Source organism: Chelonus insularis, unplaced genomic scaffold (genome assembly GCF_013357705.1).
Source record: "Chelonus insularis isolate UGA/USDA-ARS -01 unplaced genomic scaffold, ASM1335770v1 contig_93_pilon, whole genome shotgun sequence".
In the NCBI taxonomy this organism is placed as follows: Eukaryota; Metazoa; Arthropoda; class Insecta; order Hymenoptera; family Braconidae; genus Chelonus; species Chelonus insularis.
Genome location: NW_023276782.1, coordinates 580,710 through 598,893, shown reverse-complemented (window position 1 = coordinate 598,893; position 18,184 = coordinate 580,710). Strand labels below are relative to the sequence as shown.

Sequence of the window (18,184 nt, the reverse complement as noted above, 5' to 3'; positions counted from 1 at the left end):
AAAATATTCCAAATTTAAATTTATAGTTTGCAAATATTCATATTAATGATTTAACACTATTATATATTTAGAAAAATTTACTTTTAAATTCTAAAAAATAATAAAATTATCAAATTTATGTTATCCATATTATACAATTAACGTTATTTATTGATTAGAAACAAGTTTTTTACCCAAGTATTAAGTTGGAATATTTTCTAGAACATTTTAATTAGACCCGAATAAGGTAAAACCCGACAGAGAGATCCATGCTGTGAGCAGCTTGAAGATAGGTCCAGTGAGAAAATGGCTGGATCAGAGATTATTGACGAGGCAAATTAGCAAGAAGATAAACGGGCATGCTAGATAAGTTTTGTGTCACGGGATTTCAGGCAATTTACGTATGTCGTACCGTAATAACTTTTTTGTCGATTGATTCGTCAGCGGGTTCATCCGCGATAATACCTAGAAGCGGGATCGCGGCCAGAATTCGTCGAGCACCACGAAGAACGACACCAGTCGCCCGATAAACACCTCCACCAACCGTTCGGCCTACCTTCACGACCGTCTCCATCCTCAGAAAAGCTTTCTTCCCTTCTCAGATGTTTACTTCAAGATCTAAATACAGAGGATAACAACCAAAACAACTCGATTCTCAATTTGGATAATGATAAAAAAATATCGGTAAATGATTGCCACTAAACTGATTTGAGTACTGACTTCCTGCAAGCAACTCGAACGACTCGAAGTTGCTTGAAAATCGGGTGCGGTTTATATAGACTCAGAATCGTCCCACGACGTATGTCTGAGACTGGTGAATAAAGAGAGACGCATAAACATTGTGTATGTGAAGCGTGGTAGATAGGTAGGTGGTTATAATTAGTAGGAAGTTCAAACTGGATTAAAACAAGAATAATGTGGCATGCGGAATTTTTTTTTTGACATTTAATTTTTAACTCATAGAAAATAAGGTGTAGCAAAAAATACTAAATATCTTGGAACCTTTATAGATGAAGAAGGAGAAGCATGATTGAAAATAAAAATTCACACCACAAACCACACGTGTCTATTCTTGGATACCCGGCTGTATGACGAAAACTTTACACTATTACAACTTGGAGATTGGATTGGATTCCCGAAGCGCGTGCCCACCATCCCTCTTCTCTCTTTCTATTTACGATAAATAAGAATGTCGCAGCAGCGCAATTGTTGTCTATGCTTCAGTGATTAATAAAAGAAAAACAAGATATCTGACATTTTATTCCTTGATATCGAATGACAATTTTTGTTACGTCAATATGTGGCCAAAGCCTTGAGATATAATTTTACTAATAAAGAAAAACATTGTTATATTGTTTAATAACAATTAGATATTCCTAATTATTCAGATAATTATTTTTACATCTATTGATTAAACTTATTTTTTTTTTAGTTTCACTAAAGGTAGTATTTAATGTCGATAAAGAATCATATTGGTCTCGAATTAAATTGTATGAATTTATTTTCAATTGATAGATAAAATGTTACTTCAAAAGATAATGGATATGGAAAAATTTAGAGAATGAAATCAGTGAATAGTAACTACAACAATACAATATTTTAAATTTATAGAACACTGGATACTTGATGCAATATTATGCATTCATATTGCATTGATATTCACGGTTAAATAAAACAGATAGAATATTATTTTTCTGCTTTAATGTGTCGTCTTGTAATGAAAAACTACTTGAAAAAGCCTTATTGATTACATACATTGACCATAAAGGTCGTTAATGCGTTTTAGAAAAATAAAAAACTCACAAGGTCATGAATAGAGTTCATTTAAGAACGAGTTTTTTAGAATAAAAATTTTTGGAGTATAAAATAGGATTTTCGTTAGTATGATAAATTTATAAACCATCTGTTAGAGATATTTTAAACTAATATTTTAGCCCAATTTCTTGGTCAGCTAGTTCCAACGACAAATGTTACCACTAGCATTCATTTCGCAAATTCTACACCAAACTAATGTGCCAAATGTAACACAAAGTGCATTGATCGGTTAACCACAGTAAGAAAATATGTTTCAAGTTTTAAAGTAATTTTTTGTTGGAAATAATTCTGAATAAATGTGACAAGTATATCCATTTAAAAAAGTATCCTTGAGTTATATTAAAGGTGAAGACTTAGAATTCGATACGTAAAAAAAAATGATGCATTAAATTTTTTGGTGTTATTATCAATTATCTATGATAATATTCACTTTGTCTAATCATACTAACTATTTTTAGTATCTATTAAAATTAATTATTTATTTCTAAATATTCTATTTATTTAAAAAAAATATTCTCTCAACATTACTAAACATTTTTTAGGAACTCTTTATCTCTTCTACGCATTTTCCTTGCTAGTCGAGAAGTTTAGATATTAGAATCAACATAGTTTCAACAGAACATTTATTTATCAGCATACGTAGGTGCTGTTTTCCGGAATGAAGAGTCCTCAACTAGAAAATTTACCAAGGCGTGTAAAAAGAGGGCTACTTGTCAATACTCTGCATATGTTTATCCATCCATCAACTCAACTATTTTTTTGATTAAACTTCCGGTTGACTGTTGGTATTGAAACCTTCCACAGTAAGCCGATAATTACCCTATTTTCTAGCTTTCATATTTTTTTTTAATTCTAGAAAATTAGTTACCTCAATGTTATGATATTCTAATTCATTAAATACAATATTTTTTCACACTAAGATAACGTTATATTGCTCAATACACAAACAGAAAAAATTAATATATTAATTTACGTTTTTATCATCATACCTGCCAATGTTCAGCAAGTTTTGATTTTAAAAAAAAAAATTAAAAAAGTTTTGAATTTAATTTCAACTGAGCTCAATATACATTTTAATTCGATTTGAGTTGAAAATAGCTAAATAAATAAAGTAGTGATTATGTGTTCCCTAAAAATAGATTTTCCAAACATTTTATTAATTGAGGCAGTTTCTGTCTGGTCATTGCTGGAGGCATTCATTAAATATAATTAAATACCATTATATGTGGGACATTCCATTACAAATTGAGAACCAGATGACCCCGAATATTAATTGGCTCAATTTTCTTTATTATAATAACTTTAAATTATAGGGGTATCATTTAAACATTTTTTTTTTGTTCATTTCTCTTTTTGTTTTGCATTATTTATTCTGAAGTATTTCTTTTCTTTCCATTTCCATCTAGCATTTTGTTGTCGAGAAAAATTATCCTCACGCCTTTTTTATTTAAATGAACTTTGAGAACTTTTCTCTGCAGACAGAGCTTTTAAATACATACATCATAAAAAGTGATCTACATACTAATGGCAAATTTTTTTTTGGCTTTGAATTATTATCACGATAATATTTTTTTTCGATAAATTCATGTATCAAATTAACTCGATGACATTGCGTGAGCTTCACAGGTTTTACCGAAAATGCAAAAAGTCCTGTGAGTCTGTCGGTTGACATAGCAACGGCAGCCACTGGCGTCCCGGCTTTCCTAGTGTCGCTCAATACTACAATAACGCCCATATTCACCAACGAAACTACTGTATGTGTGTTGGTTAAGACTTCTTTAGAATTTTTCGGTTTATATCTTGTCTACTTTTGCTCAATTTTTGTCAACATTTTTTCATCACCTAGTGGAATGGAAACTAAATGCAAATAACTGCATTTAGCATCATCTCCAGCTACACTCTTTCATTCTCTGTTGCTTTTTGTTACTAACCACTTTTTTTTGAAGCTCTTCTTAATTGCGTCGCAAATGCAAAATAAAATTTCATCAAGAACGAGAATTCCTGGATATATTAATACAAATTTAATTAAATAGACTATTAAAAAAAATCTCTTTTGGATGCGAAAAATACTTCAAGTTATTTTTTTTGTAGACTCAATTGAAAAAAGTTTGCTACATATTTTTACGAGTGGAGTTTGCAGCTATCAAAAATAGTAGTGTATATAAAAAATCGATAGAGTCCTTTAAAAGCTCTGAGAGTTCTTGAAAATTTTATTCCTACTTTGATAAGCATTGTGCAAATACTTTTTTTCGTTTTCAATTCAATACATCTTTAATCATAATAATTTTCTGTTATTTTTCTTATTTGAATAAATTATTTTTATATACTTTTTACATTGAATTATCAACCATCAACTTTCTAACTGTATTCATATTTTCACGATGATGTATATTTCAAACGTGAATATTCGTTGAAAGTTTTACTTTATTGGCAAATAAAAATTTACTATCACGATAACTTTTCATTCTGAATAATTTTTATTAATCATCACAAGTGACTGCTGCAAATCTTTCTTTTTAAAGTATCAACCTAATGTTAAATCAAAATAAATTTTTTTATATCATTGCTAAAAGATTTTTCCTCTACCTACTTTCCACATAATATACTTGGTAATGTGGCAAAAAGTGCAAAAATTGATTGATCTATTCCATAATTTTTCTGTCATTTAAACTCCCTTGTAGAGAACTTTATTCTTGGATGTATTGAGGGATAAATGTTGTCAACTTTTGTTCCACCCCATGGTGACAATGACGACAACCAGTAATATAACAATAGTCGACATGTCTCGTAGATTTCCTCTTTCGTGTTCATTCTTATTCTCCCCTTCAATGCTAATATGATATTGTGGGTGTGGCTATACAATGAGACTCCAATTCACGAATGTACAAAACGACATTAAACCGTGTATACTTTCCTTACTCATCAATATTATATGCTAACACTTTTGTTTTTTTTTCAGAAAAGTTTCCCATTTAACATCTATAACTTTTCTGTTGATACTATTATTAACTTTATACCGATCAAAAATTCCTACTCTATTTTTGATATTCTGAATAATTATTTTTTATTTAAAGTATTTCTGCCATTTCAATCTCATAAATTATTCAATTTATATTTTTTTTAACAAATTAATGATTTAAAATACTTCGAATTAATTTGATTTCAGTATTTGATGAACAATTGTATTGAAAATAATTTAATTTTATTATAGAAAAATCATTGAGTAATCGAAAATGAAGTTGGAGTATCTTGTTGGGTGATTAATACAGTAGATTACGTTATGAGTCACATCTAGGCGCCTGAGGGACATGCTATTCGTGACATGTCAGTGAGAAACCGTATGTCCCTAACGAAATTGCACACCCCACCAATCGCATATACTCAAATCTATATATAAGCATAGTTCTGTTTTAAAAATATATTCTATTTTCCATTTCTTTTCATGCAATCAACATTATTTAATATACGATTGTACTGCAATATTGCAGTTCTGTTAGACTATAATTTTTTTAATATCAGCCTCGTTTTAATTCTAAGAAAAATGGCTTTTTTAACATACACATGTTTCTTTCCAACCCTCTTATAACTTTCCAGTTCTTGTTCTAGACGTAGACTTTTAGCTTCAGACAGTGAATTATAAATAAAATATCAATATTCAACTGTACTTTAGCGAAAGATTATTTTTTTTCTTCAGCATTGCATGCAATGAATTTTTTATGTTAATTAGTGTTTTGTAATAATTTTTAAATTTATTTTAATATTTACTATAATATGAATAACAGTGATTAGAAAAAAAATAGTAGCAAATGTAAACCAAGTTGATATTAAAGCATTTAGAGAGAATAGTAACATAAATGTCTATTTTTTAATTGAATGAGCTTTATCTCTCAATAAACTAATAAAAGACCAATTGAAATCAATTTGCATGATTTGTTGCGCCAGAATTATTTGTACTCTGTAATAAGACTAACAAGAATAAGCCTTGACGTGATTTAATCATTTTATAAAAAATCTTTGATTAAATAAAAAATAATTGTTAAGCTAAATTTGTTCAACATCTAAGCAAATAATAATTTCTCTTATAATTAGAGTACAATAATTAGTGTTAGTATAGCTGTCATTAGTCATTACTGCAACATATTATTAACAGGCTCGTGTGTTCTTGTGTTAAAATACATAAAAGTCAATTAAAAATTCGGAAGGGGTGAACATGAGTACATTGAACATTCATGATGAATAAGCTAACTATAACATAACATTCCAATTAATTGAAGGAAATCATGAGTGTGTATATTCGTATCTCGTAGGAGTACACTAAATGTTTTGTACCTTGTCAACATGATGTAATATCAATAGTAACAACCAAATGATCAATTGATATGATATGGATGACTGTTAATTAATATTTTCATAATTGAAAAGGAAATCATAGCTTCGGAATTAATTTAAAATTTTTTTACAAGTTTATTTTAATTTTGTTACATCAAATAATCATTTTAAAACTGGAAATAATTTTGTATTTCAATAAACTTTGATATTATTATGCAAAAAATATTATTTGTAAAGGGTAGGAATTGAATTAACCGTTGAAACTATTGATTCATCTGTTGAAAATGTTCTATTAGTCAACTATACTGACGTTCATTAAATTATTCTACTTCAGAAAACAGTATCAACTTGTAAAGAAAAATAGAACAAACTTCAATATAAAGGAATACTGAATGTTAGCCTAGTCGCCAGTATTGTAGGCAAACTTTCAAGTTTACAATTCATTAAGTAACGTCAGTTAATTGTATAAAATGCAAAATCTAGAATAAATTCAATATCTCGATGAGTAATTAAATACACGCTAATTACATTTCAATGTCTACCAATATCAGATAAATGAACCCCAAAAGATATAATTAATTAAGTGAAAATGCTGAAGAAGACGGTTAGTTCAAAGGATCGAGGCGTTAAAACTTAATTAACACAATTATTGAATAAATGAAGGAATGCTGACTAAATGCTTGTTGGTACGTTGTAGTTATTTTCTTGTTTATCAAAATGAATTCTATCTTATAATTGTATTTAGAATTTTATTTTTACTATTACCCTTTAAGCGTTAATTGCAAGTCATTAAATCTGAAATGAATGTCAGAACTGATGGTATGAGATGAGATGATTTGTAATACAATTGCAAAAACAATTCTAGTTAATTTACGCATACACTTGAATGGCGAGGATATTTAACTGATTAGCGAGAAAGAATAGGCTCAAGGAAGTGGATGGTTTAAGAGAAATCTAAGAGAGATCGATATATTCAGACGTAGTTTAGTAGTTAAGCTCTTAAGTGAAGCGTTACTGTCAGGGAATCAGTTGTTCCTGATTGTTATATCTCTTAAAGCTCTCTCGGCCACTCCCAGTTCCACTTTGCGAGCGTTACAATACCAGACCAGGTATCCAGACGTAGTTTGTAAAAATCAAACATATGTAAAAGTGCCTGTGTGACCCACACATCAATCTACCCTAGTTTCTCAATGCATGCTGGTGGTTTTTTAGCCATCAAAAAATTGACTAGGATCAAAAAGGCATGAGGAAATATTTAGAAGAATTTTTAAGGACGGCACAGCAGGATCAATATTACCAGGATGATTGAAGGATGGACCGAGAAAAGAAAAAGAGGCCAAAACGATGAATCATGTTTGACCTGACTTTTTTTTAAAATTCAAGACATGAGAATTTACATTCCCCCAAATAAACATTGTTTTTATTTTTACTTGTCGTGTTAAATATGCTCTTCATCAGACTTGAATGATTATTATTTTTATCTCTACTGTTTATAACAATAAGAAATTTCAAACAATAGACTAGTTTTGTTTTTAATTATATTCATGTCGTTTCTTGGAAACAATGCTTAGCTTAGTTAGATGATATAGTCACTGAGTAGCTAATTCTTACAACAGGTAGATTACTAGCAGAGAGAAGTGTACGGTAAAATATTAGTGTAGGAAGACATGAAAATTTTTACGACTAGAATTCTCCAACTGTTATGTAGACTAAAAGTCTAGCAGGTAATGTAAAAGAAAGGATTGACGAGCAAAATAATGACTACCCGGAACTTTAACCAATTTTTTTCACAACTAGTACTTAAACAAATAATAAAGCTTTCTTTGTTGTTTTATTAGCGAACCGTTACAAGAACTGAGAGTCTTACGGCTATCCCTGAGCATGAGAAATAGAAAATATTTTGTTCTTTTTTTTTTTTCAAAGAAAAAAATTTGAAAAAATCAAAGACATGATCTGTTGTACATCTTGATGTATCATGTTCGTTTGCCTGTTAAGCTGACAGATTACGATATATACAACCGATATATTTTACATTTAAAGACTTATTTGAATTTTAAATGACGACTTTGTCATGAAAATTGACAGTGGAAATAATCTATTATGAAACTGGAATATTTGTTTTTATTTATAGTTCAAAAAGTCAATTGAACCAGTGTTCCCATGGTCTACTTTCGATTTAAATTAAGAAATAGAATTAAAAATATCAACTCTCTAATAAATTACCTCAGCCAGTGATTCGTCTTTACTGACATCGCCATTCTTGGGTGTTTCTTCTCGTACTGGCTTATTCTTGTCTTTTTTACTGAAACTTATTGATCTCCATGACCACTTCTTCTTCGACTAGAAACCAAAATAGCGATTAAATAATTATCTACAAGACTAAACAAGTAATGTAATTCAAAATATAACTTTATTTGCATAAATAAATCATTCAAATACAACTTGTCAAAAAAATACCTTTTCTTTTTTCATTGTTTCTTTAGACTCAGGAGAACTGGCAGAAATAGTGCTGGTGTTCGTCTCATCAGTAGGTGTCGTAACTTGTTCTTCTTCTGCTGGTGGTGCCTCAGCTGGTGCTTCTGCAGGCGAAGATTCTTCCGTTGGTTTAGTCTCATTCTCGGTCTGTAATTAAACAATTAATTATTAAATGTCTAGATGATTGATAACATTAATGTTCAGTCAATGATCAAACTGAAGAATTCATGAGAAAGTTAAAAATAATAAATTTAATAGTTGAATATTTTCACATAGAAGGATTTAATTAAAATTCTTCTATTGAGTTATGCATTTTTTGAATTTTCTAGCTAATTATCTTTTAACTTATCACTTGGTGAATATAATGATGCTTCTAGTGTAACAAAATGACCGTCAGTGACCTAGAGATAAAGTTAACAAAAGATATATAGAAGCATAAACCATACTTCTATTTTTTACTTTACTCATAGTAATAAAATGAAGGAATCATTTCCACGTAAAGCTGTGTACAGTAATTGCATGTAACGGCAAAGATATGGAAGAGCAGGTACTGTGTCGATGTTGTTACTTGAAAAGAAAATCCAAGGCTTCGCGCTAAAAAGTTAACAAATTACATGTTTAATGACCGTATAATCTATACTGCTTTGGTATATGAAGGAAACATACATAAATTGATCGAATAAAATTTCTCGCTAAATTGCTTGGTTGATTTCTAAAAAAAAATAATAAAATATCCGTCAAGTAATCTGTGATACATAAGATGTTGTATGACACATCTTGAGTATTATTATCTTTTTGACTCATATCATATCTCGATCAAAGGAAACCTTACAATGATTGATACACCTAACAGAAGAGAAAGTCTGTTATTCGAAATACACAAAAAGATGGAAAATGAAAGGAGAAGTGTGGAGACTTTTTTTAGAACATTTTAGATAGTGGTCTCATGTTGATGGATGTGATATAGAACTTTTATCATAATCAATTTAAAATAGAAACTTTTATTCGTCAATAAAAACTAAGTTATGTTATATATTCAATTTATTAGGAATCATATAAATGAAAGAAACTTGATTGAATTTTTTTACCAAGTCATTAAGAAGCATTTTTAATTTGATAGACGTGGTAGAAATTAATTTTTTATTATCCAATAGATAAATAGATTCAAAAGATAAATATTTCTTTAAACAATCTCTTAAAGCTCTTTTATCAGAAAAGCTTTTTTGAATGTCCCTGAAGGGATTTGAACAATATCAAAAAGCTTTATCGAAACATGAAAAGGTTTGCTCCTCACTTGGACCAATAATCTTTAACATCATCAATTATGGAGGTAATAGAAGAAAGTGAATTGTTTTCGTGAGATGATTTATTTGTAATAATTAATTTAATCTGATTAAAGATTGATAGAGAAGAGTTTATAAATTTTTCTCGTAATCAGACGTTATTTGTTATCTTTCTGAGTAATTGAGTAATTAACTGAAAAAATCTGTAATTGTCTACTAGACTAAATTATTTTTTGGCATGAAAATCTATTATTGGACTGAGTGTTTCTGTTACATTATCGATTTATGTCCACAAACAAAGAGAAGAATTGTCGTAGACAGAGTCATTGCAATCTGCTGTAAACATATTTTACACTAAGTTGAACAGACAGTTAATAACACGATAGTTGTAAAGTGTCATTCTGTTATCATTTACTGCGTTTCTTAGATAAAAAAAATCCAGTCATCATTTATTGGAAGAAAAAAAAAATTATTTAATCTTTCTTTTCTGACATATAGTATAAGCAATAATTTTTCAGTTGAAATGTAGGCCAAACGAAAGGAAAAATGTACACAATACTCTGATAATTTTATTGAAGAATGAATCATTTTATTGCAAAAATGCTAAATAAATAAAATATTTAGAGGAAGTAATAAAAGTAAAGTTTCATTTACACGTAATGATCATTTAAATTGTTGAAATTTCAAATTGTTCTTTGACAACAATTTTTCTGAGAAATTTTTTATTCACAAGTAGTTCAGTGTGCACATTTCACGCACGTTGGAGTCATAATATTCTGCTATTGTTATGATTGTTGTAATTACTATTATCATTAAAGCAGATACTTATTTACGTTAATTTAAAATTAATGTTATAATTTTTAATAAATATTTACATGTTGTGAAAATTAGAGTAAAAAGAATAATTATTCTGCCCTATTTGTCTCCATTTTTCAACAATTCAATAAAATTAATCAATTTGAAGCCTTAAAAATTTATTCTTGCATATTTTGAACAATTTATTAACACATTCTGACTTTTTATTTAATTGTTACTTAATTTATATTATAATAAATATAATCCTCTGCTACAAATCTCCTATTTATTTGGTCATAATTTTTATGTTATCCTGTATATATCAAAGAGATAAATAATTTGAGAAACGATTAAATAAATGTTGAACCGAAAAATCATAACTATAATAATCACTAAAATCACGTGACGTAATATAAGTTCTTAGTCGATACGAAAAAGTGGCCATCAATTTGGAAAGTTTTTTGGGGATGATCGTCATGATTTTCTTTGTGAGAGAACCACTTTAAATTTGGGTAAAAATAAATGAGTCAAGTTCGTTGGGACAACCAAACACGCAAAGTATTTCAAGGAGAGAATGAAGCATTTTTTCGGTTGAAGAATAATCCGCGTGCAGATAATTGATCTTTCGTTCGTATGTAACACGAACATCATCTTTTTGTGTCAAAAAATTTTTTTCATAATCCGAAACGAACATTATTCAATTCAATTGAAAATTATTGTTATTTTACAATGTTAATGTATTAATATTTCTACCGCAATTATTTATTTTCCTTGAAGGAAAAAAGGCGTTAAAAATAATTTTTATAAACTCTAATTTGATTTATTTTGTAATAAATAAATAAAGATTGGCAGAAAAATAGGATTATTCTTAAAAAATAAGGAAATAAATGAATGAACGTAATAGTTTATCGTTATAGCATAACGAGGATAATTTTTATCTTTTTTCATCACCATTACTCACTTTCTTCTATTCACTCCCTTTTTCTATATTTCATTCATTATTAGCGTATATCATGTTTTACGATGAATCATATGATTTTCAGTCTACAAAGATAAATGATACAATTTTTCAATTTACAACCAACAATTGTAGAACAAATACAATGCATTATTGAAATAAATGCAATATACAACGCAAAAGTGGTGCCTCAAGGTCTGCAAGGATAATGAACGATTGGCGACGCTGTGTCCAGCCAATTCATAAAGAATAAACACATGAGGAAGAGAAATCGATTCGCTGACCAAAGGAAGCACTTGGAAATCAACTTTTAGAGTTAGTATGCAATACTGAAGGCTTGATACGTGATTTGCAATGAATTATCAAACGTTAAACTTGCAATGAAACAAACAATTCTTCATTATTTAAAAATAATATCAGGTTTTAACAATATTGTATTGGACTATTTTTAGCTTCATATTATATCAATGAACTTTTTATTTATAATTGTAATAATAAAATATTACTTGCAAATAAAAAAGTATTCTATAAATTAAATTAATTTATTCATAAACTAAAATTTTTCTTTAATAAAATATCATCGAATTATTTTTTTTTAAATTACAACTGTAATTTTCGGAAACCACCAGTTTCCTGCTAGATTCTGAATACAATTTATTTTTAAGGAAGATGATAATTAAATTTTTTAGCATTGTATTTCAATATCGACAAAGAAAGTATTGTAAAAATATAAATAAATCGATTCTGTGGAGATGGATAATCTTACTAAGAAATTAAAAATTCTTTTCTTCATTACTTGAGAGAGAGAGAGAGTCTGCAAGCGATACAAAAGAAAAGATTATCTCAAGATCTCTTTAATGTGCTAAATGAGAAAAAGCAGTCTGCTATCGACTTGTGCTGTTTTACACAGAAAAAAAAACTACTAAAAAATGGCTAGTAATTTTCCATTATAAAAAACGAAAAAGTATCATTCCTTAAAAGTCTTCGTTCTTTGATCTTTGATAGTTGTTTTTTTTATTTTACATACATTTGAGATTTCACTCGAAAATATCTGTTGAATTATTATGTATTTATTCGCGTATTAAAATATTAGATATGTTTTTTTTTATTATTATAAAACCATAAAGCTACAAATGTAGCAGTCGTAAACTTTTCCGACATTTTATCCTTATTTCTCGAGACTATCAGCAAGTTATCTTTTACAATATTTCCAAGGACTGAATGCTCTCTCCAAGGATATATGCATAACAAAGTTTAGCATATCACCAGTACATTTTACTGACCAAACTGAATTTACGTCTGTCATATTCAAAACATGAAAGCGAAATGTTTTTGTTATTTTTCAAATAGTTGTTTTCTCATTCTTGATGACATATTTTGGTGCCTAACTATACTTTCATATGACACAGCAGATGGCTAATTCAAACTCCTAAGTGACAACATTGAGCTTCAGATGACGTGTTTTGTTAAACAGATTATCTGTGGTATGAACTTTTTAATCTAAATTCTTCCATACTACTTATTTGCTGTTTAGGTGCTGTATAAGCTAAATTAACTTTTACTTGACTTGAGATGAATTATTTATAAATACATAACACTTGAAAGTTTTATAAAAATATGAATAATAATTTTACATATTAGATTATAAAATAATAAAAAATATATCTAACTGGACATTTAAATAAAAATAATGAGATTAATACGAAGAAATGAAGGAATGATTTATTGTAAATTATTCAGGATTGTTTATTGCGTCGATGAAGAACAATAGAATTATATTCTAAAGTTTCAAGAAGTTCTATTGTGAGTAAAGACATTATGTATATTCATCGGAACTTGTCTGTGTCGATATAACAAAACGAAATAAGATAAAAAAAAAATTATTCATCAGATATTTTTTATATCTACTCTACGACTCTATTCCAAATGGAGCTAATAAAAGTCTAAAAAAAAAATTTTTTCATTGACTGCAATATTAAAGTAGTTTGACATCCATATATTGGAGATGATTTTTGTTAAATTTATCAAACAATTTTCTACATAGTGTGTGTATATAATTTTTAATGATAATTTATAAATTAAATGCAGTAGCTACTGATGAGAAATAAAAGAAAAACTTTAGCTTATATATTTAATTTATAAAAATATAATCTTTGAGATTAGGCTTGTCAATTGTGAGCCTGTCAATACCAAACTACCTGGAGGTAATGTTTCAAATAAAATAAAAGTACCTTGTTTGTTTCTTTTTCTGGCAAATCCTTCTCCTTCTCATTGTCTTTATCTTCTGGTGCATCAGTATGTGGTGCGACACCATTAGTAGTTGGTTTCGCATCTGCTTCCTCGATCCTTTCGAGTTTTCCATCACCAACGGCAGGCGTTTCACCACCTTCAGCAACTCCTTCTTTCTTTGGTGTTGTAGTAACATCCATAGACCTTTTGCTATTCCGTGCTCCCATTTTTGTTTTTATTTACGATGACGTTTTTGGAGATAATTTACTTTCCCAAGGATTAGGCCTTCAACTTTATCACCAAATTTCTGTCGCCTGAAACAATACAGTTACTTATTATGACTGCTTATTCAGCAATTCTGAGTGAATTAGGCTGGAAAAATTCTACAGATGATAGTAAAAGAATGTTAGGAATGAAATGAGGTCATGAAGATTATTAAAGAGGGCAACAAAGAGGAGGGAATAACAACGAAACGAGGCTTAATTTACTCAAGAATTTTCTCTTCATTTTGTTCTAACTAATCGTTCACACATAGACCAATTACACTGGTTTGCGGTAACGTTGAAGTGCAAAACTCAATCAGGCATTGTTGAGAAACAGGGTAGACGGCTTACCAAGACCGTGTTTGACACAAATTGAAGCTTTACATTAACACACACACACTGTCAATGTTTAAGTTCATTAGAATAATTAATATGTTACTTGAAACTTGATGAGAAGCAGGTTGTGTTATAAAATTTTAATTTGCACACATAAATAATTAATCATTTTTGCATTTCTTGAAAGAAAATTATTTTTTAATGTTTAATAAATAAAAATTAATGCATTCAAAATTTAAGAATCTCAACCCAAGTTTACTTGGTTCTTATTTTTTTGTAGGAAAGCATTTAATTCTTTATAAACCATGACTTTTCTTTATTCAAAAGGTGAGATTTAAGCTCTACCTAACAAGCTATTATTTCCTGCATATAAAAGAGCGTATTATTATACAAAAATTTTTTAATTCATTGTTTAAAAAAACCTGTGAAAATTAAGACGAAAAAAAGACTTTCCTTTGTTTCCTTCCTAAAGAAGCATCTTTTTCGTCTAATATTAATTTGTTTATTTTAAAAATTAAGCCAGAATATTATTCCAAACCCTATATTTTATATCCCTTGCCCATCTTCGAGAAGAAAGTCACTTTCATCGAGAAAAAGGACTAATATATGTACAAGGTATCAACTAATTCTGATTATTCACTCTGATAGATGACAAGTCAGCGTAAAAAAGATCAATCATTAGAAAGTATGATACTTGTTCAAGCAATGATAGGGCATGTAGTATCCTACCAAACTTGTTCGGCATTCTTGAAGCGTAAAACATAACAGCAACATCAATTAAAGTCTATGAGATAGTCGGTTTTGATTCGGAAACAGTTGAATAGCGTTACTCATCATCACTATGTACAAGTTTCTCACCATCATGCCCTTTACTACCAAACTCTACTCATACTTTTTCTCGTACACCATCACGTAATATACTCCTCTTCCTCATTAAATTTTATAAGGTCATAATCGCTCTTATCTATTCAATCCTTATCACTTCTGTTTATGGATTCATCTCTTATCTATAATTCATCAATACTATATACAAATGTCACTACAACTTCTAGGAACTCTTTATTGTATGATGTTGCCAAAAAACAAGCTCACCAAAATAAATAAAAGTTGTTTTTGTAGACTGAATAGTATTACTTATCGATAATAAAATTACTCCGTTATCAGAGGAGTTCAATTTTTTTTTCTAGCTAAAGGAAGTGATTAATCAAATATTTTGGAGTTAAAATTGATATTGATTACTCAATCAAATTGTAATGATAATGGAATTATTTTTTTAAATCCTTTATAGCTAATAATACAATAACAATTAACAAGCAACAATAATAAATAGCAATAGTACCATTTAGTGATAATTTTTTCATTCATAAATCATTTATATCTTTCTATTGTTGTCAGTATAGAATTTTTATTAAAAAGATTATAGTCTTCAGTAAACAATAATCGAAAATCAGATTTAGTTTGTTAACAATAAATAAAAGCAAATTAAAAAAATATTTTTTTTGTGTGAAATAATAATTAAAATAAATAAAATATGAAATTATTTAGACATTAATTTTTTATAGCTAAGCATAAATCACTATTAATGACAAATAGACTTGTAAATAGCTATTAATTATGATTGAACAACAATTTTCTCTAATTGAAGAATAATACATCACTCTACAATTATTTGTAATACTATGTTGTCTAAAAATAAAACATCATTATTAAAAACTCTATTCACACTCAATAATTGAATTTTAAATGCAGATTAATTCACTCATCAATGATTATTTTTTACTCCAAAAAATTTTTTTAATCAAACATACTCAATAGGTATTAAATAAAAACATTGATTATATGTTACAAAAAATGACAGGTAGTGTTTAAGGTAATGGCAATTGTTAGAGAAAAGTTACAATCGTGAAAAGTCATGAAGAAGGTGTTAATTTTTATAATCACACATTTGTATATATCTGTTTGTATGTACAATGAATAGATTAATAAAATATATGATGGTTTAAGCATTTGCAGCTCATGAAAATGTCATTGGAAATTATGTGGCGAATTTTTCGTCGGTCTGGATATATTCAATGTGTAGTATTGGGGCATTAATATTCGCCTACGTTTATCGCAATCAAGTATCTTGATGTTAAATTGCACTCATGTACTACACGGTATGGTGTGGGAAGAAAGCTTAACATTCTGTTCAAATCTTCATTAATTTTAGGTTTTTTTTTCCCTTCAAACCTTTCTCTTCCTCCTCAAGTAAATGGATTTTTAATTTTTTTTAATAAAATATTTAATAAATATAAAAATAATTTTTTAAAATTTAATTGGTGTTAATAAAAGTGATTAATAATGACCATATGGTCGTGAAATATAAAATACTGGTTAAATGATAATGCACAATGAAATACTTTAATGACGTTCATGTTTTGTACAAGACATTAATAGAATATGAAGCTTAAAATTCTTCTTTAAGTCGACTCAATGGATTAATTACTGTGATTAAATTTTTAATCTAATAGTAGGAAATTTTATTTTAATAGCACAAGTATTGATAAAAAAATTCCATGCTTGTTGAAGTAATTTTTTTTTAAAGAAAAATAATTGTCTTTTTTTTTAATCAAAAAATGGAGCAAAATTTTAATTACAATATTGAATTTATAATTAACGTATTTAGTGCTATTGAGTTTTATCAAAATATTTCATATATCATAATTATAAGATTTATCATGTATGTGGAAAAATTTAATGAAATATCAAGTAATGATGGCTATTAGAAAATCTTTTTTAAATAGCTTTAACATGACACGTCAATTTTGAAGACACATCATTGTTATTTCCAGGCCAAAATTTATCATAAAAATCAATTAATACAGATTATCAGAGGAGAATTAAATCTAAATAATGTTTTTTTTATTAGTGATCATTTATTTTTAATTATATTTAAAAGTTATTTAACAAATAAGAATGAGAATAATGATGGTGTTGTTAAATTGCAATTAAAAAACATATCTAAATCCAATGTCAAGAATTGGATTAATAACAAATCTTGTTTTCTATATTTTAATATGTAAATCCTGTCCATTTGTGTGTATTGAAGTAAGAGAAAGACACTTGAATTACACAAGCAAAGTGCAGTGATCTTAGCTTGACTAAAATCACGTATATTATTCCACTGATATGATTTACGTTGCGAAAAAAAAATAAAAAAACGAAATTCATCGATAAATCACTAAAACTAGTTCCAGTAATTTAATCAAGGATGAATTCCTGAATATAAGAATGTGAAGAAAAACTTTCAACAGCAGCGAAGTAAAGGTATGAGACTTTATACTGTCTCCACACCTTTCTTTATTCGACCCAACTGACACAATTGTGCCTGGTCATGAAAAAGAGCCTGTGATCCTCTTATTCTCCAGGTACATACATTTTTTCGAACACAATGGGCACACAAAGCCTACTACTAATTGTGAAAAATCAGGACAAAGAGATGGCAGTAGTGCGTGTATGTGAAGAAAGTGATGAAGATGACAAAAAAAAATGCAGCTTTAAAAAGAAACGCGGAATTTGAAAATATTCCTTTTACATATTGCCATTGATTGTTATCCGTTCTCAAAATGGCGAATAACGCTTCACAGACAGGATTCTAATAATGGACCAATAAACACAGCTTCTTAAAATTCTCCCTAATCTTTATGTGATCGAGATATGAGTAAAAAAAAATAAACCGGCTT

At 28.3% G+C, this 18,184-nt stretch overlaps 1 protein-coding gene across 4 annotated transcripts in view; it reads right to left on the bottom strand.

The window, feature by feature from the left end:
- Positions 1-18,184, bottom strand: part of LOC118072494 (A-kinase anchor protein 200-like) — a 40,463-nt gene that overhangs the window by 4,319 nt on the left and 17,960 nt on the right. For 2 of the 4 annotated variants that reach the window (XM_035092403.1, XM_035092404.1), the window contains exons 2-4: positions 13,866-14,177; positions 8,581-8,745; positions 8,347-8,463 (exon numbers count right to left, since the gene is read on the bottom strand). In XM_035092403.1, coding sequence (XP_034948294.1) covers positions 8,347-8,463; positions 8,581-8,745; positions 13,866-14,090 — 507 coding nt within the window. In that variant the 5' untranslated portion in view covers positions 14,091-14,177. Of the gene's footprint in view, positions 1-391; positions 744-8,346; positions 8,464-8,580; positions 8,746-13,865; positions 14,178-18,184 lie in introns of those variants that run through there. The other 2 variants (XM_035092406.1, XM_035092405.1) reach the window with 2 other exon arrangements.